Consider the following 25,444-nt stretch of genomic DNA (forward strand, 5'->3'; position numbering starts at 1 on the left):
GTTCAGATACCAGTAACAGGCAGATCAGAGATTCAGAAAGTTTATGACTAGCCTTCTGTAATTTTCTTCTGCCAAGAAATTAACACTTGGTGTTGCTTAACATGAAGTGGTGCCTATAAAAACATGTCACAGCTGGCAGTTACAAATACATCCTTATGGCAAAAAGACAAGCTATTAGTTCAAACTGCATTTAGTTTATTCAGATGTCAAGTTTTTGTTGCCAATACACAGAAATTAAGTGCTCCACAAGGAAAGAGGCAGAAGATTAGAACCAAGTTATGGATTCATGATAAAGTTTTACTGTTTTGCTATCTACAGCATGGTAAGAGGACAAAAGGTGTATGCATTTACAGCAATTCAACTACAGTAAGAGTGTTAAGGTAGTAAAGTCAAGCACTCAAAAGCTGAAAAATGCTCAATGCCTGGTCCATCATAACTCACTTCTATTGTGCGTATGCATTCTAACAGACTGTAATTACATGATTACATGACTGGAAAAAGGCTAATGTAGTGCCCATCTTTAAAAAAGGGAAGAAGGAGGATCCTGGGAACTACAGGCCGGTCAGCCTCACCTCAGTCCCTGGAAAAATCATGGAGCAGGTCCTCAAAGAATCAATCCTGAAGCACTTAGAGGAGAGGAAAGTGATCAGGAACAGTCAGCATGGATTCACCAAGGGAAGGTCATGCCTGACTAATCTAATCGCCTTTTATGATGAGATTACTGGTTCTGTGGATGAAGGGAAAGCAGTGGATGTATTGTTTCTTGACTTTAGCAAAGCTTTTGACACGGTCTCCCACAGCATTCTTGTCAGCAAGTTAAGGAAGTATGGGCTGGATGAATGCACTATAAGGTGGGTAGAAAGCTGGCTAGATTGTCGGGCTCAACGGGTAGTGATCAATGGCTCCATGTCTAGTTGGCAGCCGGTGTCAAGTGGAGTGCCCCAGGGGTCGGTCCTGGGGCCCGTTTTGTTCAATATCTTCATAAATGATCTGGAGGATGGTGTGGATTGCACTCTCAGCAAATTTGCGGATGATACTAAACTGGGAGGAGTGGTAGATACGCTGGAGGGGAGGGATAGGATACAGAAGGACCTAGACAAATTGGAGGATTGGGCCAAAAGAAATCTAATGAGGTTCAATAAGGATAAGTGCAGGGTCCTGCACTTAGGATGGAAGAATCCAATGCACCGCTACAGACTAGGGACCGAATGGCTCGGCAGCAGTTCTGCGGAAAAGGACCTAGGGGTGACAGTGGACGAGAAGCTGGATATGAGTCAGCAGTGTGCCCTTGTTGCCAAGAAGGCCAATGGCATTTTGGGATGTATAAGTAGGGGCATAGCGAGCAGATCGAGGGACGTGATCGTTCCCCTCTATTCGACACTGGTGAGGCCTCATCTGGAGTACTGTGTCCAGTTTTGGGCCCCACACTACAGGAAGGATGTGGATAAATTGGAAAGAGTACAGCGAAGGGCAACAAAAATGATTAGGGGTCTAGAGCACATGACTTATGAGGAGAGGCTGAGGGAGCTGGGATTGTTTAGTCTGCAGAAGAGAAGAATGAGGGGGGATTTGATAGCTGCTTTCAACTACCTGAAAGGGGGTTTCAAAGAGGATGGCTCTAGACTGTTCTCAATGGTAGCAGATGACAGAACGAGGAGTAATGGTCTCAAGTTGCAATGGGGGAGGTTTAGATTGGATATTAGGAAAAACTTTTTCACTAAGAGGGTGGTGAAACACTGGAATGCGTTACCTAGGGAGGTGGTAGAATCTCCTTCCTTAGAGGTTTTTAAGGTCAGGCTTGACAAAGCCCTGGCTAGGATGATTTAACTGGGACTTGGTCCTGCTTTGAGCAGGGGGTTGGACTAGATGACCTTCTGGGGTCCCTTCCAACCCTGATATTCTATGATTCTATGATTACATACTCCTCCCCAAAGCCAAGTCCCTCAGACGCCTGCCTCATTCAGTGCACAGGATGAACTCCTTCCATACACAACTCTGCTTAATTCCCAGAGTACAGTCCATCCTGTGCACTGATGGTATGAACCCCTCTCTACTTGCACGGTCTCAGAGCCCAGGCTCCACCCTAGCCTAAATGTGTACACTGCAATTTTATAGTCCCAAAGCCCGAGTCAGCTGACTTGGGCCAGCTGTTGGTCTTTCAGTGCAGAGTAAACATATCCAAAAGAGGTATCCAAGCACCACACCATGGTTTATGAATCTACCATTTCTTTAGTAAACATGAATCAGCCATAGAAGTTCTCTTTAATAATTTTTAAAATGTTACCAAGAGAAATGTAAAATGATTTTCAATATCTATCAGAACATGCGGCAGGACCAAGACGACTCAAGTGAACATCCATGTGCACACATTTTTACAAAATGTTGGTTCTCAGAGAGTTCTATGGATGGATATTTCCATAGTTATCTAAATATTTTTTATCTTGAAAATATATTCAGCTGTTAATATATGGAAGTGTGGCTGCATAAAGGAGTTGAGTCTAGAACAGAGAATTATAACATTGTATCGGGGATCTTGGGAACAATTTTGTACTGTGAACCTTGATTACTATAGAATGAAGCATCAAATGACAAGTTAAGAGACAGTGGCGGGCTCAGGCTTCCGTCCCCCCCAGGTTGTGTAGTAATTTGGTGTCAGAAGGGGAATCCCAGTGCAATGAAGTTTGAGAGCCCCTGTACTAGACCATACTGCATCCTATTGTTATATTAACTCTTTAGGTTCATAAGAAGTTCAGTGTAGTGTCCTACATTATATTTAACAAAGGCAACAGACTCATGGCTTCTGCATTTTCCCCCTGCCCTTGACCCAAGCCACCTGTCTCTCACATGAGTACCTTATGCAGCCACCAACAGACTTCAAACAATGCGTTGTGTTGGTTTTCCTTTCACACTACGTAGGTGGTAACTGCAGACCACCCTAGATAGTGCATACTCTGCAAACAACGAGCATAACAGAGGAATTCTGGATTTTGTTGTCCTTTTTATCCAGTCTGACACCATCCTGAGACCACCACCATGCAGGATAGCGGCTACAAAAGTATGACACAGTAATATTAAAAAGTTTTCTAAGGGAGCGCAGCAGTTCAGAAACTAGAAGAAACTGTCTTTCCTGCTGTTACAACAGGACTGCCTGTGCATTGTCTGACATAAAAGCATCGGATACCTTTTGAAACACATATGGTGTCCTTCTGCTGGAATGAAGCGGTTAAAGTTTTCCTTAAATCCTTTAGTCCACCAAACTGCTTCTAGACATTGGTTTTTAGGTTCAGAGATTCATAAGAATTCACCATGCAGCATGTGTTAAAGTACATGTGTGGAGAGGACATGTGTTGGTCTGTCAGCCTGACAAATTGTGGACAAAATGGAGCAGCTGCTATGGGACTATTAATAAAGAATTAAAACCAATCAACATTGGTTTATGGAAAACAAATCGTCAAACTAATTTGATTTTTTTTAAATGAGATTACAGGTGCTTTGATAAAGGTAAATCTGGACTGACAAAGGGAATAGCGTTGGCGTAATATAGACTTTTCTAAGGCATTTGAATGGATACTACACAACATTTTGATTAAGAACTGAAAAAGCAAGGTTTCTACAAGCCAATAGCTAACTTCCACACAATCACGACTACAGGGCTACCCTTAGCCCTTGAACTAGTCTGCCAGTTTGACAGAGTTCCACAATCCTATACATAGCCTAAAAATCCAAGGGTTGGGAGTATCAAGATACATCAAGATTTCACAACACAAATAAAACAGGAGCTAGATCTGGAAGAGGAGGACTAAGAAGTTCTTTATGTCAAAGCAAGATTACATACAGTGCATTTTCTTAGTATGTTATGCAATGTAGATACAGACATGTTACACAACTTCCCTTAGGAGATCACTTCCAGTTAAATTACATCAACAGTAGGATGGTTTTTGATATTCAGTCAAAGTTGTGCTTTGCTCAATTTTGTCCCATTATTCCTGGCATATAAAATTCCATCCACTACATTAACTATGGCTACTCTTGAGTAACAAGGTGGGTGAGGCAATGTCTTTCACCAACAAAAGTTGGCCCCATAAGACAGAAGCTTTCGAACCACACAGAGCTCTTCTTCAGGTCCAGTAAGAGATTACCTAACCCTTGTTCTCTCTAAAGATTGAGAGGTACATAGAGTGATCATTTTGTGAAGTGGCACGAACAGCCTTTCCCAAACTGAATGGCAGGTCACCGCATGCTTTCTGCCTCTCTGATGAGCCAACGTGGTCCCTTGGAAGTTAGTTTTAGACTAATAAATGTAGTGTATGAAAGGCAATTGTTCATTGTACACAGTGTGCTTCAGACAGACATGTACTATCATTCTGTAGTGGATGTGAGCAGGAGCAAGGGAGCAAATACAGCACCCTGCCCTGAAAGGCTTATTTTGAAGACTAGAACTATAAGTGCTCATCTACATACAGGGACCTCATTACATTTATGTAAACATAGAATCCCCACAGTATTTACATTGTAACAGCTGCAGCATTTAGACTAACCACTACCCTTAAAATAGAAGGATTTTTGCTTGATTTGAAACAGAGCCCCAGTACTCCACTTTATGTTAAAAGCATAAATTACCAGTCATTCAAATTGCGTAAGACCAAGGTTGTTGGGCTGGGAAAGTAGTCAAGATGTATGGGTACCTCTGAGGGATTGTGACTGCCATTTGGAACAATGAAAAGGAGTACCCGTGGCACCTTAGAGACTAACAAATTTATTAGAGCATAAGCTTTCGTGAGCTAAAATGCATCCAATGAAGTGAGCTGTAGCTCATGAAAGCTTATGCTCTAATAAATTTGTTAGTCTCTATGGTGCCACAAGTACTCCTTTTCTTTTTGCGAATACAGACTAACACGGCTGCTACTCTGAAACATGGGGAAATAGTTTTACTTTGTGTAATGACTCATCCATTCCCAGTCTCTAGTCAAGCCTAAGTTAATTGTATCCAGTTTGCAAATTAATTCCAATTCAGCAGTCTCTCCTTGGAGTCTGTTTTTGAAGCTTTTTTGTTGAAGGATAGCCACTCTTAGGTCTGTAATCGAGTGACCAGAGAGATTGAAGTGTTCTCCAACTGGTTTTTGAATGTTATAATTCTTGACGTCTGATTTGTGTCCATTCATTCTTTTACGTAGAGACTGTCCAGTTTGGCCAATGTACATGGCAGAGGGGCATTGCTGGCACATGACGGCATATATCACATTGGTAGATGCGCAGGTGAACGAGCCTCTGATAGTGTGGCTGATGTGATTAGGCCCTATGATGGTATCCCCTGAATAGATATGTGGACAGAGTTGGCAACGGGCTTTGTTGCAAGGATAGGTTCCTGGGTTAGTGGTTCTGTTGTGTGGTGTGTGGTTGCTGGTGAGTATTTGCTTCAGATTGGGGGGCTGTCTGTAAGCAAGGACTGGCCTGTCTCCCAAGATCTGTGAGAGTGATGGGTCGTCCTTCAGGATAGGTTGTAGATCCTCGATGATGCATTGGAGAGGTTTTAGTTGGGGGCTGAAGGTGATGGCTAGTGGCGTTCTGTTATTTTCTTTGTTGGGCCTGTCCTGTAGTAGGTGACTTCTGGGTACTCTTCTGGCTCTATCAATCTGTTTCCTCACTTCAGCAGGTGGGTATTGTAGTTGTAGGAATGCATGATAGAGATCTTGTAGGTGTTTGTCTCTGTCTGAGGGGTTGGAGCAAATGCGGTTATATCGTAGCGCTTGGCTGTAGACAATGGATCGAGTGGTATGATCTGGATGAAAGCTAGAGGCATGTAGGTAGGAATAGCGGTCAGTAGGTTTCCGATATAGGGTGGTGTTTATGTGACCATCGCTTATTAGCACCGTAGTGTCCAGGAAGTGGATCTCTTGTGTGGACTGGTCCAGGCTGAGGTTGATGGTGGGATACAATTAACTTAGGCTTGAATAGAGACTGGGAATGGATGAGTCATTACACAAAGTAAAACTATTTCCCCATGGTATTTCTCCCCCCCAACCTACCCCCCACTGTTCCTCTGATATTCTTGTTAACTGCTGGAATTAGCCTACCTTGCTTGTCACCATGAAAGGTTTTCCTCCTTTCCCGCCCACCCCGCTGCTGGTGATGGCTTATCTTAAGTGATCACTCTCCTTACAGTGTGTATGATAAACCCATTGTTTCATGTTCTCTGTGTGTGTATATAAATCTCTCCTCTGTTTTTTCCACCAAATGCATCCGATGAAGTGAGCTGTAGCTCACGAAAGCTTATGCTCTAATAAATTTGTTAGTCTAAGGTGCCACAAGTACTCCTTTTCATTTTGCGAATACAGACTAACACGGCTGCTACTCTGAAACCTGTCATTTGGAACAATGGTGCTCAACTTAGACATGTTAAAATTTGAGCTGCTCCTGGATGCCCGCATAATAGCTGTGGCCAAGAGCAATAGTCTTGTTCCTCCCTTCTTCCCGTATCTGCACTAGTGAGAAGACCTCTTCAATGCGGACTTGCCATAGTAATCACAACTTTATGAGCTCAAGATTAGATTGCTATTAGCAGAGACCACTTAAAGGGAAACTAGAGCATAATACGGCAGCTCAGGGCCCTTGTCTACACTGACATTTCTGATAGTATCCCACATTTTTCTGTCACCAGTGCAAGGGCTATTATAGACATACACCAGTACTCTGGGATCTGCACTGGCTTTGCAAAAGTTTGAGATTAACATTAGATTTCACCTATAAACCTTTGAGTTGCTGGGTCTTCATTTCCATTGAAATTGCCTGCCTCCCTGCAGCAATGCTGCCACTGTTGAGATCAGCAGAGGCAGCTGAGTTGGCACTTCCACAATACAAACTAGGGATTACTGATGGCAGGGCATTCTGTTCCCCACCTTTTGTCTGCCAGAAGCATTCAAATCTTCCAAATCACATAACACCACTCATCTTCCCACCCCTCAGTCTTAGCAAGAGGATGCTTTCAGGACTGGAGGGGTTTATTACAGGTGTTATAGATTTATTCTGTTTTAAATGCAAATGATTTGTTTATATTGCTGTACTATTCAACTCTTGTATATTACATACTTCATCTTTTGATGGTGTGTATACAGTGCCTAGCACAGTAACTGGGGTTCCTAGGCACTGATGCAATACCAATACAATAGCCCTGCATGTCAGTAGGCATCTGTTTTGATTTATAGCCACAAGAATTTAGGCCACTCTGCAAAATAATTTCTTCCCATTTTACACCTCCAATGTTCAAGCTTTGCCACATTCAGCCCAGTGGCCTGGGATTCATTAAATACATACAGGAGGGACTACATATTTTGTCCATCAAAACGCGTGAAAGGGAAAGTTTTGGGAGCCCTTACTTTAGTGCAGCCTGCACAATAAAGAAAAGCAGCAAGTTTGCCAACTACAATCCAAGCCCTAACGAGCTGACATCAGAGATCCAAATTCAATTTACTGCAAACATAACGCTCAAGCCTTTTTGGCTACAGTCACAGCCATATGTAATAACCTTTGTAGCTGGTCAGAAGTCAATGAAATTTAAATAGAAGGAGAATTATTTTTACAGCACCCACAAGTGTGTTTTAGATGAGAACTATCTTAAAATCATTATAATTGGTGGAAGACAATTAAGTGATCAATTTGAGATGAAGCTTTCAGCTCAGTTTGAGCACACAACAATTAACATCTTCATATGCAACAAAATTTGAATGTTCACTAGCCTTTCCATACAAGAGAAAACATTAGAATTTGTATACAAAAGTTGAAAGGCATTTGGGTGCATCACAGAATGCTTATCAAACCACTTGACACCAAGGCCTGGTCTACACTGGGGGGGGGGAATCGATCTAAGATATGCAACTTCAGCTACGAGAATAGCGTAGCTGAAGTCGATGTATCCTAGATCAACTTAGAATCACTTACTTCGCATCCTCAGTGTGGGATTGATGGCAACCGCTCCCCCATCAACTCCGCTTCTGCCTCTCGCTGTGGTGGAGTTCCAGAGTCGACTGCAGAGCAACCGGGGATTGATTTATCACGTCTACACTAGATGTGATAAAATTGATCACTACCTGCCAGGTTGTGTAGATGTACCCCAAGAGTAAGGTTAAGTCTACACAAAGCATTATAGCAGTGCAGTTGCACTGCTGTAATGTTTCAGTAGAGTACACTACTTACACTGACAGAATGGTTTCTCCCATCAGTGTAAGTAATCTACCTCCCCAAGAATTTCTACACCAGATGTTAGACTATCATAGCTACATCTCTCAGGGGTGTAGATTTTTCACACAAGAGACATAGCTATACCGATGTAAGTTCTCAGTGTAGGCCATCTCAGAGGTAACTGCAAAGCAAAAATAAAAATTAAGTTAATCCCAGAAATGTGTTCCGAATGCTCCCTACACACAAGCTAGGGGGGATGTTCAGCCTAACTCCATTTTCATGTTTGCTTTGCAGTTCACCTTGGAGATCTACTGGATACAACATACCATTGTCAACTGCTGGCCAATCTTAAATCTGTCCAGAGAGCATGTCCCAGCATGAGCTGTGAGGTTATCAGCATCCAGAAAAAAAATGTAGATCTACTCTTATCAGAACCAAATGGACTGCATCGGAGATAAGGTGACCAGAACCAAACATTACCAAAAGACAAAAATTGGAGGTTATTCAGAAAAGAGTTCCAAAAACCAGTCAGCATGCTGGTGGGATAGACTCCAAGAACAGATTAGAAGAACTAAACATGTGTAGCTAAGAAGTGAGTCAGGGAGCGTGAAAGCAAGTATACAAATATAGAAAGGGCATAAACACCAAAGGAAGGAAAGAAATTTAGTATGGTGCAAGTGATATAATTAGTAGCAATGGTATGAAGTTCAGCCCTAGGCTACACAGGTTTTGTGTAAGTGCTTTGGTTAGGAGTATTGGTTTTGGTTTTTTTAACTAAAATTATACTAGTACAACCCCTCTAGCATGGCTGCAGTTACATCACTACAAAGGTGCCTTATACTAGTACAACTTATTCCCACTAAGAAAGGTGCATACTGGAATAAGCACCTTTATACAGATATAACAGTCTACACTAAAGGGGTTGTATCATTGAAACTGCATCAGTAGTGTCACAGTGGTATAACCTTTCTTTAGAAGAGCCCCAAGAACGCAGAAAAGAATCACATTTCAGATATTTCTATAGTAACCATTGTGACGCACTCTATATGATTTTATAAAAGTATGCTGATGAGTATGAATATAATGCAACTAAAATATGCTTCATGCAAAAGGTCTCTTGTAAGGTATCATTACAAAGCTCAAAATCTACTGAGTGTGGTCATCCTATTTGTATAAATGTATCACTTATCTGAAAGTAGAAATATGTAATATAACTCCAAGGGCCTATTGTAGTTATGCAAAGTGTGGGCCATTAATGGTGGTTTGGAATCTTGATGGCTCCCATCAACCAGGACAATTGATTGTGGATGGCTCTGTTTGCAGCCAGGTCTCATTGTGAGTCAGGCTGGGAGGAATGAGGGCTTGGGGTCTCCAGGAAATGTGATCATGTCACCTGGTACTCAGAATAGCAGCCCTCTTAGCCTGTATTTGCAAAAAAGAAAAGGAGTACTTGTGGCACCTTAGAGACTAAAAATTTGTTAGTCTCTAAGGTGCCACAAGTACTCCTTTTCTTTTTGCGAATACAGACTAACATGGCTGCTACTCTGAAACCTGTCAGTTTTTATTACTGCACTAGACTTAGACTTGTGTTTTATTTTATTATGCTTGGTAATTCATTTTGTTCTGTCTGTTACTACTTGGAACCACTTCAATCCTACTTTCTGTATTTAATAAAAATCATTTTACTTATTAACCCAGAGTATGTATTAATACTTGGGGGGAGAAACAGCTGTACATCTCTCCATCAATGTTATAGAGGGTGAACAATTCATGAGTTTACCCTGTTTAAGCTTTATACAGGGTAAAACAAATTTATTTAGGGTTTGGACCCATTGGGAGTTGGGCACCTGTGTGACAAAGACAGGAACGCTTCTGTAAGCTGCTTTCAGTTAAGCCTACAGCTGTTAAGGGATGTGGTTCAGAACTGGGTCTGGCTCTGCAGCAGGCTAGCAGGTTTGGCTCAAACCAGGCAGGGCACTGAAGTCCTAAGTTGACAGGGCAAGAAAGCAGGAACAGATGGTGATGTGCCTTTGGCTGTAGAAGAGTCTCCCGAAGAAATAACCCCCATTATTTTGGACTTTTAGAAATCAGATTAACAGAAAGTGTACAAATAGGGGACAAACCTACACTTGCACAGAAATACAGCAGGTCATTCAGTTGAAGATATCTACACCAGCGAGCTTACAGTGGGAAAGAGCTCTCCCATCAACATAATAAAATCACTTCCACAAGCAGCAGTAGCAACTTCCCCGCTGACATAGCGCTGTCCGCACTGGCACTTCTGTTCGTGTAATTTACATTGCTCAGAAGGGCGAGTTTTTTCCCCTCACGCCCCTGAGCAATGCAAGTTACACCGACAAAAGTGGCAGTGTAGTCATGACCTAAATGGTTAGCTGGATTGCCCCATTAAACGTTTATTTTGTACAGTATTCTTATGCCATCTAGCAAATAGTTTCATATTATGGAATCACAGCTTTTTTCAAAGACCTTTATGGGACTAGGGCATGAGGAAAACCCTGTATTTAAATTTTAATGAGCTCTTACACACAGATACCCCTCTTTACTTGGAGGAATTTTACCTGCCTCTTGGAAGCATGCATCCACTATAACGGACTCAATTTTGTTCCTGAGGGGGAAATTTAAAAAAGAAAAAAGCAGCAAATTAAGGTTAACTGTTTAAGGTGAATACTGAGAAGCAAGCACTGTTTGCTCTGTTCCAAAACACAGGTAAAATTCTAAAAGACACTGAACTATAGTTAGTACTGTAATTCAGTTAGTCTGATATTACTACCTCTGACCCGGAGGAATCTGAGCTGCAGCCTGCTATCTTCCTCATTGTTTATGGCAGCTATCATAAACAAAAGGTCAAAAGAGTCAATCCATTTAAGACATCCTCTATTTTCATTCTTTTTGTTTGTGGCACTTGTGAGGTCATTCACTGGCTTAAAAAAAAGGAAGCTTTCAGGTCAGATTTCTCAGGATCTTAAACTGTTCTTTTAAGCAATAGCACCAATTCTGTTTTTAACAATAGCCATTTAAAAAAAGCCTTGAGCATTTGGGACTTCAAAAAAAGTGTGCAGTTCACTTTTGGCAATATTATAGATTTGAAAGATGTAGTAGTCTTGTATATTGGTGTTTTGCTAATAAATTAAGTTACTGAGAAAGTGCTAGGGGCTAGTCTTGATCACTAGTCTTTTAAACGGTGATTACAGAAATTACCCCCACATAACTTATCAACTCAGTGCACAGTGTGAAAACAAAGTATTCTCTCAGTCTACACCAGAGGGTCTCAACCTTTTCTTTCTGAGGCCCCCTCAGCATGCTATAGAAACTCCACTGCCCACATTTGCCACAACTGTTTTTCTGCATATAAAAGCCAGGGCCAGCATTAGGGGGTAACAGGGCAATTGCCTGGGGTCCACTGCAAAGCTACATTGGTCAAGCTTCAGTTTCAACCCTGGGCTTATGAACCATGCGGTGGGTCTTCGGCTTTCTGCACTGGGCCCCAACGAGTCTAATCCTGGCTCTGCTTGGCAGACCCCCTGAAGCCAGCATGTGCCCCCCTCTGGGGTCCCAGACCCCTGGTTGAGAACCACCGATCTACACAGATGTAGTGAACATTCCTCTGACATTGCTTAATTTAGCTGGTATGTTAAGGTTGTAAAATGAAGCACACAAAAGTCAGGAAATGCCACAATCTTAACTGCCCATTTCTGTATCTGCATTTCTATGTATAGTTTTTAGTTACATGATCATTTGGTATTATACATACATGATCAATACCTCCTTCAGTACTGCTGCTAGTGTGCAGAGACTACTGTCTATCATGCTTACTTAACATTTTCATTGTTTTCTTGAACTACCAAGTTTGCATCCATCTTTTACTTGTCCTAGACTAGTGGTTCTCAACCCGTGGTCCTTATCAGCACGCAGCTATGGCCCATGTGACAACCTCAGGGTCATCCAGGTATTATATATATTGTGTGGATGTGGCCCACATAACAGAGCTCCATGTGAGACCCACAATGGTAAAGAGGTTGAAAACCACTGGCAAGTTTCTGCACAGTAAGGCAGCTTTTTGCACTCAAACTGCAGATGTGTACACACTGCCAAACCACTTTGAGCACAGAAACTCCTCAGTTTCAGTGCTGCAAAAAACCCCACCTTGACGAGAGTCGTAAGGCTATTTGTGCAGAGGCTCCAGCGCTCTATTGCCAGTATCGACGCTTGATTGTTTTCTGCGCTGTAATTGGCCTCCGGAGCTGTCCCATAATGCCTCAAGTGACCGCTCTGCTCACCGATTTGAGCTCTGATGCCCTGGCAACATGTGCCCCTCCCCTTTCAAAGCACCATTTCCGACAGCTGTTGTGTGCTGTGCTGACCTGCTCCAGAACACAAAGCAAACCATTAATGTGGAATGCTTGTGCTGTTGAACACAGAGGCACTGGTGCTATAGAGAGCTGTGCAGAGAGCCCAGGAAGGGAGGTGGGGACTGATGTGGGGGTTTCCCGCTCCCCCAGGACTGGTTGTTTCCTGCCACTGTCTAAACTTACAAGACAGCATACTGATACTGTCCCCCAAAACAGTCTCTCTTCCCCCCCATAGACACACACTCTCTCCCTGTCACTTTTCTCCCCCCTCCCCTCCCACTTCAGTTGAAAAAACAGCTGGCAATGTAGTAGGATGACAATGGAACAATGGGATTGGGTAACCTTCATCACATGACGTTGTGCCTGCCCCATGAAGCATTGCAAACCCTTCCCAAATCACCTGGCAGCCAATGGGATAGCTACCACAATGCACTGCTATCTTTGCAGTTGCAAGAGCTGCTAATGTGGATGCGCTCCAGCATCACAAGAAACACAGTGTGAACACGCAACAGCAGTTTAATTCCAGCATTTTAATAAAAGTGGTATAACTTGTGGCACGAAACTTGCCAGTGTAGACAAACCTTTAGACTGTTAACTCTTGAACGCAGGAACTTTTTTTGGTGTTTGTAAAGTACTTAGCACAATGGGGTCCTGGTCAATAAGTAGCATGCTAGGCACTACGATAATACAAAGAAATACACAATATATATTGTCCTCAAATGTATATAGTTACTAATGTAAAGTCAAAGTAAATTCACTGAAGTTATGAATTTGTACCTCTTTAAAAAAAGAATTGGACCTTGCAGATCTTTGTCCTTTGGGTTTCTCATTTACCAAGTATTTCTCATTTATGCATGCCATCATGTGAACTACATAAGGAACAGAAAGGATACTATGGATAGCTTTAATGATATGATCAGAAAGACTATCAATGTATACCAACAAGTGGCAGAGTTTAATTGGTGAGGATAGAACAGTTTTGGCATTTCCCAGCTTTAAGTACTTCATTTTGCAACCATATACACATGCAAGTGTCATTACAACTTGGGAGATCTTTATTAATGAAGTCAACAAGTTTTCACATGAATCTTGATAACGCAGCCAAATCAAGACATTTCTACTAATCCCCAGAAAAGAATATCTGATATCAAATGACTAGCCACCCATGCTAAAGTTTAAAAGTGCTAGAACTTTCGAGATGTCACAATTCTTCCCACTGCTGTCTGTACTCAAAGATTGAGTTAACTTTCACAATTATTTTCAAGCAGACAGTTAAAGTTTCAGCCCAAATGGTGAAAAATTTAAGACATAACTGAAGTCCCTACAGAATAGCAATGTACAGGTTACCTTAACTCTGGGACTATATCTATCAATCGGTACTTTCTCAAATTCCAACTGTACCTAGTAACAGTAAAGCTTCACTAGTGCTAGAATAGTGAGAATGGAGAAAATCCTGTACATTGAAACAGCCTTTCACAATTCACTCCAGCTATAGCGCACTGCAACACCACAAACTTTAAAGCATTAATGATTAGCAGGCAATTCCAACTTTTCAGTAATGTGTGATATTTACATTCCTTTGTTCTGTTAATTCATTGCACACTAGGAGTATCACATAATCTGTGTAGGAAACAAATCGAAACTGCAAGACACCGAAGTGTGGTTAGAAGGAGCAGCTTTGTAGGGGACAATTTAAGGCTCTTATCTACTGTGCATGAAGACCAACAGCACAATTCATCCACAGCACTGTGTAACATTTTACCTTAATATTCTACCCATTAAATAATCCAACAGGCTGTAGACTGAATGGTTAAGAATTTGATCTTCTATTTGCTGAATGTTAAGATTCCTGGAAAGTAGCCTACAATTTCAGATCTCTAAATATAGTGCTCTTTTCTACTCACTCTAAACTGTTAAGAATATTTATTCTATCTGACTCTGCCCAGAATAAAGACAAACATACCCACATATTGAAAATTACACAGAACTCAAATCTAAATCACCTGAAAGAAACAAAGACCCAACAGTATAGGATTCTGAACAGTACATTGTTAAGTTATAAGAATCAAGGAAAACAATGGCTATAAGTTACTTAGCCTACAAATTACTCAAGACAGCCAAAGGTAAATCATGTTTTATCTACATTTGCCAAGCCATCCTTCTTGAAAAATACCTGGTGAAATAATGAACTGCCTTAAGAAAAAGTAGTCTTTAATTTTGCACATTGCCTGTTAAGTGTACCTACTTCTGTCTTCCCCCAACACAAGTCACTGAAAATTGTTTGTAAAGGCTTTTTCTTATATAAACAGAACTTTGGAATCCCCCCCCCCATTATGTATTTGGCCAACATTTCTTAAAAACTCAATTTCATTAATAATAAAATGTTTAGACATGATTTCACAATCACCATTAAAAACAGCTTTTACTCTGCTTTGTGATCAACACTCAAGTCAGTTGTTACATAGAAAAATCTTCCTTTGTTCCAGGGAACATACTTGTAGATAGAAGGAATTGCTGTTAGAACTAGTTGGGATCACCAGCCATAATTTGCTCTTTCAGCATTATCTATGGAGATCTGTGAATCAGGATAGCTCCTCTACCAGAAAATTGGAGAACAGAGGGTTCAGATATTTCCAACCATTATCTTAGCTGGTTTAATACTTTTTTTTTTTGGGTGGAACAGATTTTTACTATGCCGGTAACACACATCAAGGTTTGATCACACTGTGCTAGTAGCTATTTTTAAGTATGGAAGACCAAACATGCATGTCACAGCAACATTGTGGTCCTCCACATTGCCCTATTAATTGGTCAACGAAGAAAAGTGGTTGAGCATCACATAGACAAAGCAGCAAGAAGTCAGCTAGCTTCAAAACCCAAGTAATTATACAAGATATTAGATGTAGTATTTCATTCATGAAGTTTTACTGGAGTGGTGGAGAAAACCGCAGCAGGGGTCACAAACTGTTCAAAAAAAAAAAAGACTGAAGACAAATACAGTAAGCAGTCAAAGACAGTGTGAATGGGAGGCCTCAATCTGAATAAGCAGTAAGGGTAATGGTAGTGGCTCAAGCTGGATGCACCAGGTCTGCAACTGATCAAAGTATAAGAAGCCAACTGCTATATCTAATGTTAGGATGCCAAAATCCTGAAGTGAATCAATGACTGGCAGTTTCTTTGAGAATAATATGCTAGTATAAATGAGGTTTAAAATGAAGTGTAGATAGATGCATTAGTGCCCAATATCTGTTTGATAAGAGGATACTACAAAGGAAAGAGAAAGCTAGTATCTGAACTAAGTGTTATGAGGGAACACCGAATTCCTTGCCAGAAGAAGTTCAGTCATCAAGTGAAGTGGAAAATAAGCGTTTGAAGCTGTCACCATTGCTTGAATGTCTTTCACCATGAGTTTGTCTATTTTTCTAAATATACATCCCCAGGCACTTTAAACTGCCACACAGTATGTACTAGAAGATTTGGGTGACTTGAAGGAGATTGCGTACAAGCAATTAGATAAGTTTGTTCTATCCCTTTTTGAACTACTAAATGTGACATGTCAACTCCAGATAAAAAGGTTAAAAGCAATTGACACTGGAATACTTGAAAACCGATCCTGAAATCTGGAATGTTGTTAGAAAAGTTGGACTAGAGAGCAAGTTGGCAGCATCTATTAGAAGTATAAACAGTTCCAGGTGTTAAACCTGCCCCCTCAATCCCCCAGCCAGACTGTGGTTTTACAATATTTCCCTATTTTAACCATAATCTCCCTCTTCTTATAACAAAGACCTACAAAGAGGAACAACCAATTTGACTATACAGGAGAAAGCAAGAATGACCATAGTGTTGTTTCAGAGTAGCAGCCATGTTAGTCTGTATTCGCAGGAAGAAAAGGAGAACTTGTGGCATCTCAGAGAGTAAAATTTGAGCATAAGCTCTCGTGAGCTACAGCTGTGCTGGCCCCAAGATATGAGAGAAACAAGGTGGGTGACAGTATCTTATTGGACCCTTCCTCCAACAGAGGTTGGACAGACTTTCAAGCCTCACAAAGTTCTTCCTCAGGCCTTGAGAACGTAACCAGAAAATGTCCTACCTAAACACAAGGAGGGACAGCTTGTTAAGCATAAGGGCTTCAATCATGTTGTAAACCATGAATGAAGTGGGCACTTAACATTTGTACAGTTCTATGACAAAATAGGGTTAGCAGGACACATTACACATTGTTGTAATGAGCCATAAAACCAGCATCCAAGTCCATGGTTTTTAGTGTCCAGCAGAGTTATGAATTTGAGTTTCCAGGCTCATATTTTGAAGGTGTCGTGCAGGTTTCCTTTGAGGACGAAGACTGAAAGGCCAGATATGGAGTGATCGATTTGTCAAAAGTGTTTGCTTATAGGCGATAGGGTGTGTTGGTCCTATTTTTCTGTGAGTTCATTCCACAGTGTAGCAATTGTCTGATTTCATCTACATGGGCGTTGTTGGGACATCTGCTGCACAGGTTGAAATATACCACATGTTGTGATAGGTATACGTAGGACCCAGGGACACTGAAAGTTATTGGGCAGAGTACTGATCATAGTAGTAATGCAGATTGATGGGTGATGATTTGTGTATATGACAACACAACTTCAAAGTACACAAACCCACACTAAAGTGAAGGATTAGAGAAAAAACTAAAAAGGTATTAACCTTAAATTGTTACAAAACTCTTATCACCATATTCAAGCTCAATGTAATTCTGCCCCATTTCGTCTGTCAAGCTTCATGTCACCCTGCTCCCTCCACTCTGTAGCCATGTCTTTGACCACTCATCTGTCAGCTTCACAACATAACGTCTCTTATATGCATGGTAGGACCTCTCAGCTCATCTACAAGGCCACTACCCTGCACACGTTTAAGGCCGTCTTAAACTTCCACTTGTCATGCTTTCTACAGAGAATCTAGTTGACTTGTATAAGAACCATCCCTATTTACTGCTTCCTTCCTTAGCCTCTGTCCACATGCCTATCCTTAAACTGAGCTCCTCCAGGCAGAAACCATCCTATCTAGGACATCATATCAAATATATAACTTTGCAAACAAGTGTGATTTTTAAATCAACTGTGTCCCTTTAAATTTAAAATTTTGCTTTTCTATTAAATATATTAATCTATTAGTTTCTATGTACCATCTTCAACTCCTGTGCTACCCACTGTTTCTATTAACACGATGGAAGTCTCACCCTTTACATAAGACTCCCAGGATGAATTACTTAACTACATATTTTGACTAGTGTGACTGAAATAAGGTTCATCCAACTCTGCTTCTGGATGCATATCATCATCAACTTCCTAAATTTTTTATTCCAAGAATTTTATACATTCCTTTTTCAGGTTTGCCCTACCCCAATGCCATCATGTTAATCATCCCTCATTAGGGACATCACTTATAGACCCAGTTTTAATTACCACAAGCCTGTTTTATACACAAACACTGTTCAACACAAAAAAACAAGCTTATATAATTTAGTAGAAAGTTACACCCACATCTTTTTAGGCTTCCTATATTACCTTGTGTTCCCAGTTTTGGACAGGATTAAAAGGAGACATGCATCTGATACTCTTCTCAAAACTCCAAATCCCATCTATGCACTTGCTTCTCACAGATTCTCTCCGGTCCAACTCACACCTTGGACCAGATCTTCATCTTGATATTGGCATCTAATCTGACCACGACCCAGCCACTGTCTTCTTGACAGACCATCTCATTAAAGCAGTTAAGAGTTTTCTCAGCTCCCAGAAACAGAGAAAGACCCATGACACTGATTTGATAAAAGGCAAACTGCACTGGATTCCAAAGCATGCTAATTGACAAGAGCACTCCACCCACGGGGCAAGGAGTTAATCTGGTGAACCTTGATCTTGACCATCCATACACACACGACCCCCCTTTCCCCCCCCGCTCCTCCTCTTCACCCACAACAGATCTCCTTGGTTTTTTTGATGCCTTGTAATAGAAAGAGAAGGTCAGAAACTCAAACACTGATGGTGGAAAACAAATTGAAACAGAATTTCTCCAAACTTATACTGAGGCTATATTACAGGGCAGGAGAACCTTCCCATCAGTCTCCAATGAGACTGCCAAATCCCACCTTAAGGAGCTGTCAAGGACGGCAAACCCTTTCAGCAATCCTGAACGCCTTACAGGTCTCATCGGAACATAGCACCAACCACTGCAAAGGACTAATATCCTACTTGATGGAAAAGAATATGCACTTGCAGGAATGCTTCTCAAACGTGGGTCTGCTCCCCCTGTATCAGCCAAATAGGAGCCAATTAAGAGCCCACATGAATTCCTGGAGTCCAATACGTTCATTCAAGAATTACTGGATACCTTAGGCATTTCAACCCAAGACCTGTTCTCAGCTTGTGAAAGAGAGAAGACCAACCAGTGCCACTTATAACCCTGAATGAGGTGTTGTACAGGTATTTCAGAAGGAATCATCCTTTCCTCCAACAGACAACAGTATAACCAGCACTGAAGAAATCCACCTGGATACATTTGCGCTAGGCAACTACTATCCAGTATCAAAAACTTCCATTCCTGAACAAGCTGCTAGAACCACCATATCTGGTCAACACTTAGTTTATACAAGCTTAACTAGGGCCCTACCAATTTCATGGCCATGAAAAACATCAGACAGTGAAATAAGCCCTTCTTCGTGAAATCCGATTTCCCCAGCAAAGGGGACGCCTAGCTCTGATGAGGCAGAGGAGGGACAGGATTTGTCTATCTCCTGCACAGCCGCTCTCATACCCACCTCCGGGAATCTGCTGCAGCTGGAAGAAGCTCTGAAGGCAGCACAGAAGTGAGTGTGGCAATCTCATGACCCTTCTCCCCAGAACAGGTTTGCGATTCCCCCCTCCCCCCCCACACAAACCAACCCCTTTTGGGTCAGGACCCCCATGGTTACAACACCATGAAATTTCACATTTAAACATCTGAAAACATGAAATTTACCAATTTTCAAATCCTATGGCCATGAAATTGACCATAATGGACAGTAAATTTGGTATGGCCCTAAGCAGAACTATGCAGTACAAGTCCCAATGTAGATGCACTTATAGTGCAATAAAAGTGTTTTGCTGATATAGCTAACATGTCTTCTGGAACTGATAAAAGATATGTTGCCAGCAGTACTTTTGTGTCAGTATAAGCTACATCTACACTAGGAGGGTTTGCCAGTAAGTTATACAAGTATAGCTATTCCAGCCAAAACTTTCCTAGTGTAACGAGACTCTAGCCAAAGGCCTAATACAAATTCATCTAACTGAAGTGAACATCCTCTAATCAACACAATCTGGATTCAGGCCAGGGTATAGAATGGAAACTGATTTTGTGGCAGTGATAGATTCTCTCTTGCTATCAGTGGATGGAGACATCTATTCTCCTCCTACTGGACCTCTGCATCAGTCAACACTGTTAACATTAAGATACTTCTGCACTGCCTGGGAGAGGTGATAGAGATCCTTTGCTCTAAAATGGTTTAAATCCTTCCTGGAGGGAAGCACTAAAAGAGTGGTAAGCTGCATCTCTGCCACTAGACCCATCACTTGTGGGGGTCTCATAAGGATCATCTCTTTGGTCTTATTTAAAAATTTATACGCAGCCACTAGGTGAACCAACAAGACAACATGCTCTCACGTCAACAATATGTAGATGACCATTCTAGCTATCCTTTACCAGTCTGACCATACCACTCCCATCAAGATAGCCCAATACTTGGACAGGACCAGCTGGTAAATGAATAGCTATTTGAAGCTGAAGCTGAACAAGATGGACATTATGTTGGTGGGCAGAGGAAAGCACTTCAAGTAGTGGAACCAAGGGAGACTGCACCATAGCTGAAAGGTGCACACACACCGGGTGAATCCAGCAGTAGTTTAGACTGCTCCTAGATTCTTTGCCAACAGTAAGATTTCACATAGCATCAATCAATAATACTTTTAATACCTCCAGTTGGCCAAGAGACCCTGCTACTACAGAACGCTGTGCCTAGTTTCCTCAGCAACACAGGTTGACAACAGCATATCAAGTCTCCATTCCTCTCTATGCTGGCATCCTGTAGAACACAGTTAAGTTCAAGGCCCCAATCCTTATCTTCAAGACACTTAGTGGCCTGGGCACCAGCATATCTGAACAATTGCCAAAGCTCCAGGATGAAGACCTTAGTCAGCAACTCCATTCCTGAGGTACAATGGAATTTGCGTACCATAATGGTAAAGCCAGCCTGTGCAGGAGACAGTCAAACTCTCTCGGGAACTCCTGCAAGAAGCAAAATATTTCACAAACCTCACCACCTTTTGCTCCAAGTGCAAAGTACACTTCTTTGACCTGCCTTCTCAAACAGAGCTGTGTGTATTTAAAAGAAATGCCCCAAAACAAAACAAGAAACATTTACACAGCACATACAAGTCTTCCCCTAGGGAGAAAAAGGAGAGAGAACAAATCATATGACAAATGTTAGTCAAGTTACTTTATGCACTACTGGAAAACACTCATATACTATGGTAATGAGAGTGGAATAAATCTACAAGTAAATTTTTTTTTTTTTAAATATAGCACCACAAACCTGTACAATAGGTCAATTGTACCAAGTATAACAAATTTCTCCCAAGGAAAAGTTACAGCAGGTACAATATAGCATGAGGAAGAGCATGAGAACCATAATCATTCATTGCTTTATTTTACTACAAGTCAATTGTGGCCTCCTAGCTGAAACCTAAACTTAACTGCATAAACTTAAACTGCATTTCCGCAGAATACTTTTACCAGCTTGTTCAAGCATTTTACAGCCCAAAGACAAATGCAGGACCCAGCAAGTAACTAAACACATACAAAATACTTGAGACCCACCCTCCCTGTTTTATTAGGGTTACTCACCAATTCCAAAGTATAGGTATGAAAGGTTAACCCCACCTTATATGATGCAAAGCTGAACCAGTTACTAGACCAAAACTGGGGCTGCTTCTTAAGTAATAATGGAGGTAAGTCTAAAAATACAAACATCACACTGCCATGATGAAGTCAACCATACACATTACAAAAGGAAAGATACTTGTGTCAAAGTGTTCTCTTCTTTCAAAACAATAAGGCTAAACTAAAAGTGACTCCAATTTAGTCAAAAAGCTACAGGCTGTTAATATTTTGGTTTCCCAAAAGAAAGTATTTACACCCTGATCCAGAGAGGCAATAAGTAGGTGAAGGTGCAGAGAACCTGATGTAAACATGTTCAAGTTTTTCCTTCAACTTGCTAGGAGTCAAAGGACACCAGCTAGTGGGCATAAAATGGAGCTGACTGGAGTCACTGTTAGAAAGGGGGAATCCCAGGGGAGCAAGTTGCAGCAGGTGACGCCATATCAGAGGCCACTGGACACTGCAAAATTCTGACAGGCCACATTTGACCATCAGGAGTACCATCTGCAGAAGCCAAACCTCAGAGATGCTATTTGTAACAAGTAGACGGTTAACTACTTCTCCATACCCCTATCAGGGCAGTTATCTTCTAACATTCCCAATGTCTCCACATTTTGGAGTCCTCTCCCCTTAGTTCCTTTCTCATAAGTCAAAGAACTTGTTTACTCTAGTCACAAGAGGAGAAATAATGGCTATGCAGTTTTCTGGAAAGACAGGAAGATCAGCAGGGGAACTGAAAGCATTTCTCTGCCTTCTGCACTGAAGCAGATTTATGGTCCTTTTAGCCCCTCTTCCAAGTTTGGGGAGAGATGGAGGGATGCACTGTGAGGTAACCGGTAAATCAAACACTGGATAACCCAAGGCATTCCGGCAGCAGGAAGAGCCTTTAGCATGAAGTATCCATCCTGACAAAGGGTGCTGTTGAAAGACATTAAGAGTTTTTTTGGTTTGGTTTTTTTTGGGGTGGGGGGAGGAAGAGGGAGAGGAAGAGCACACCAAGGTCAGCCAATTACTGTGAAACAGTCGCACTCATACATGTTGTTGCCCCAGGGACAGGCTGGGGGTGTGTGTGGAAGGGATGGGAGAATGCCATAGGGGTTCCTTATCATGAAGTAGCTGTCTTTCTACATGGTGTTGACATGGATACATTACTTGGAAAGGGGATGAAGGAACCCTCGCAGCAGGACCATCAGGAGAAAGAATGGAGGCCATTCCAACCAGAGGACAGACCCCTCATACTGAAGCAGTCCCCTTTTATACAGAATGTTAAACCATCATAGCCAGTGTTGGAGATGACAGACCACTGTGGGTTCTTCAAGTTAAAGTAGACTCCATATACAAGTATACGGAAGCTGAAAGCTATAGGGGAATCACTAGGGACAAGGGAAGCCCCTAGATCCTTTACCTTGAAGGGATCCCCTATGCAGAGTGTTGGGGCACCTGGACAACCTGGTGATGAGAGTGACCACCTACTCTGAAATACCCTTCCACAGGGATTGGAAGGGCCTCCCCACAGGCTATCCTTAGACAGAGTGTAAGGGATCCCTAGAAATGTTCCCCATTACAAAGGTTATGGGGACTCAAGGATGGGGTCCCTTATTCTGAATTAAGATACAGAGTTCTGGGGTCCCAGGGATGGAGGTTCTCTACCCTGAAGAGGACTCCTTCATACAGGCTGAAAAGCAACCAGTGGATGGGGCCCCTTACCCTGAAGTAGCTTCCCTCATACAGGTTGCAGAAGGGTCTAATGGGAGAGAAGAGTTTTGTTATCTTTAAGCACCCCATGCAGGATGTGGGGGGGAGGGGGCGGGTATGGGAGGGGATGGAGGGGATGGAGTACAGTACATCATTCTGGAACACTAGGGGTCACAGAAGGAGGCGATAGTTGATTCTGAAAGTGAGTAGAGGGAGCACAAACACCCCACATACAAGATGGTGGGGGCAGCAGGTCCCTTGTCTTGAAGCAACCCACCCATACATGTGCAGGCTATCCCCCCACTCCCTTCCCAGAGGCACAAGGAACCTTACCGTACCTTACCTTGAAGGACCACCCATACAAGGGGATGATGGACCTACTCAGAGGGGCATGGGGAATCCTGAGGGTGGTGTCAGCCCCCTATACAGGGTGGAGGAGGGGTCCACTCCAAGAGCTCTTGGGTTTCCCATAACAAATATCAGGGCCCATGCATTCCTTACCTTGAAGCAAGTCTCCCTCCACCACCACCCAGCCCCATACAGGAGGTTAGAGAAAGTGGGGTACCCTTATCTTGAAGTAGCAGAAGCTTTAGGGGTCCATTATGCTTGAAGCAGCAGCACTTCCCCAATACAGTAGTTTGGGAGTGCATGGGGCCCTCACCTCAGCACTCTCCTCCCCCCCCCACCCACCCACAGAGGGGGGGGGCCCTCACCTCAGCACTCTCCTCCCCCCCCCACCCACCCACAGAGGGGGGGGCCCTCACCTCAGCACTCTCCTCCCCCCCCCACCCACCCACAGAGGGGGGGGCCCTCACCTCAGCACTCTCCTCCCCCACCCACCCACCCACAGAGGGGGGGGCCCTCACCTCAGCACTCTCCTCCCCCACCCACCCACCCACAGAGGGGGGGGGCCCTCACCTCAGCACTCTCCTCCCCCACCCACCCACCCACAGAGGGGGGGGCCCTCACCTCAGCACTCTCCTCCCCCACCCACCCACCCACAGAGGGGGGGCCCTCACCTCAGCACTCTCCTCCCCCCCCACCCACCCACAGAGGGGGGGCCCTCACCTCAGCACTCTCCTCCCCCCCCACCCACCCACCCACAGAGGGGGGGCCTGAGCCCGCGCCGGCCGCGTACCTTGAAGTAGCCGCCCTCGTAGAGGGTGTTGGGGGGCCCGAAGATCGCCACCTCCCAGTTGTAGAGGTCGGACTCGTCCACCAGGGTGATGCGGAAGCCCTCCACCGGCTCCTCCTGCAGCGACTTCAGCTCCAGCATCAGCGCCTTCTGCGAGCTGCTCACCTGCTGCTGGGCCATGGCGCGGCGCGGCGCCGAGCGGGCCCGGGGCGCCCCCCGCCGGCCCGGGGCCCCCGCCCGCCTGCCGCCGCCGCCGCCGGGGCCTGGGCGCCGCGCTCCGCCCGCACCCTCGGGCTGCGGGGGCGGCTCCGCTCCGCTGCCTCGGCGCCTCCGGCCCAGCTCCTCGCTCGCTCGCTGGCTCGCGCCCGGCTCCGGACCGCCCCCCCCCCCCTTCGGCCGCCGCCGCCGCCGCCGCCGCTTCCTTTTGTGACGCCGCCGCTCGCCGCTGACCTCAGCGCGCCGGGCCCCGCCCCCTGCCCCGCCGAAGCCCCGCCCGCCCGTCTTCTCGGCCCATCCCCCACACCTCGCTAACCGGCCCACCCCCCTGGCGAGCTCCCCCTATGCTGCCCCGCCCCCTCTTAAAGGACCAGGCCCTTGCCCCTCCGTCGCCCCTGGCTGGGGCAGAAGTGAACGCCCCCACCCCTCCCCACCCTATCTCTGAGGCTCCCCCTTCTGGCTGCCTTCCTGGGGCAGCCCCCTCAAGTCACCCCGCTTGCATGCGGATGCTGCCTCCCACCCTGGCTTGCATGGCTTGGGCCCGGCATCTGCCCTGCCACCATCATTTCCCCACCCCAGGAAAGCGGGTTCCCTCTTTTTATGGGGCTCGCCTTAGCAGCCTGCTAACTCACTTGCAAGGTAACAGCTACCTGGGCCTGCAGCTTCGAGGACGTTTGGCCCAGGCTGTATGGCCTTGCCTGCATAGGGGATTGTCTTGATCAAAGCCAGAGATAACATGAGGAGAGTGGGCAACATTGTGGACCACAGTTTGGAAACCTCTGGCATTGACTGATCCAGCGATCTACTAGCGTTTTCCCTGCTCATAGCCATCGGTATAGCTGCATCAGCGCAACCCCTAGAGTGGGCAGGAAAAGCAGCTGTTTGCACCAATGAAACTTAA

The 25,444-nt window shown here is 43.8% G+C and overlaps 1 protein-coding gene across 2 annotated transcripts in view; it reads right to left on the reverse strand.

Annotated features, from left to right (window-relative positions):
• Positions 1-24,581, reverse strand: part of UBE2R2 (ubiquitin conjugating enzyme E2 R2) — a 100,087-nt gene extending 75,506 nt beyond the window's left edge. The window contains exon 1 of one of the 2 annotated variants that reach the window (XM_043514829.1): positions 24,331-24,581. In XM_043514829.1, the coding sequence (XP_043370764.1) occupies positions 24,331-24,507 (177 nt within the window). In that variant the 5' untranslated portion in view covers positions 24,508-24,581. The remainder of the gene's footprint in view (positions 1-24,330) is intronic. The other variant, XM_038401581.2, reaches the window with a different exon arrangement.
• Between the last annotated feature and the right edge of the window lie 863 nt (positions 24,582-25,444).

This window comes from Dermochelys coriacea, chromosome 5, assembly GCF_009764565.3.
Source record: "Dermochelys coriacea isolate rDerCor1 chromosome 5, rDerCor1.pri.v4, whole genome shotgun sequence".
Classification (NCBI taxonomy): Eukaryota; Metazoa; Chordata; order Testudines; family Dermochelyidae; genus Dermochelys; species Dermochelys coriacea.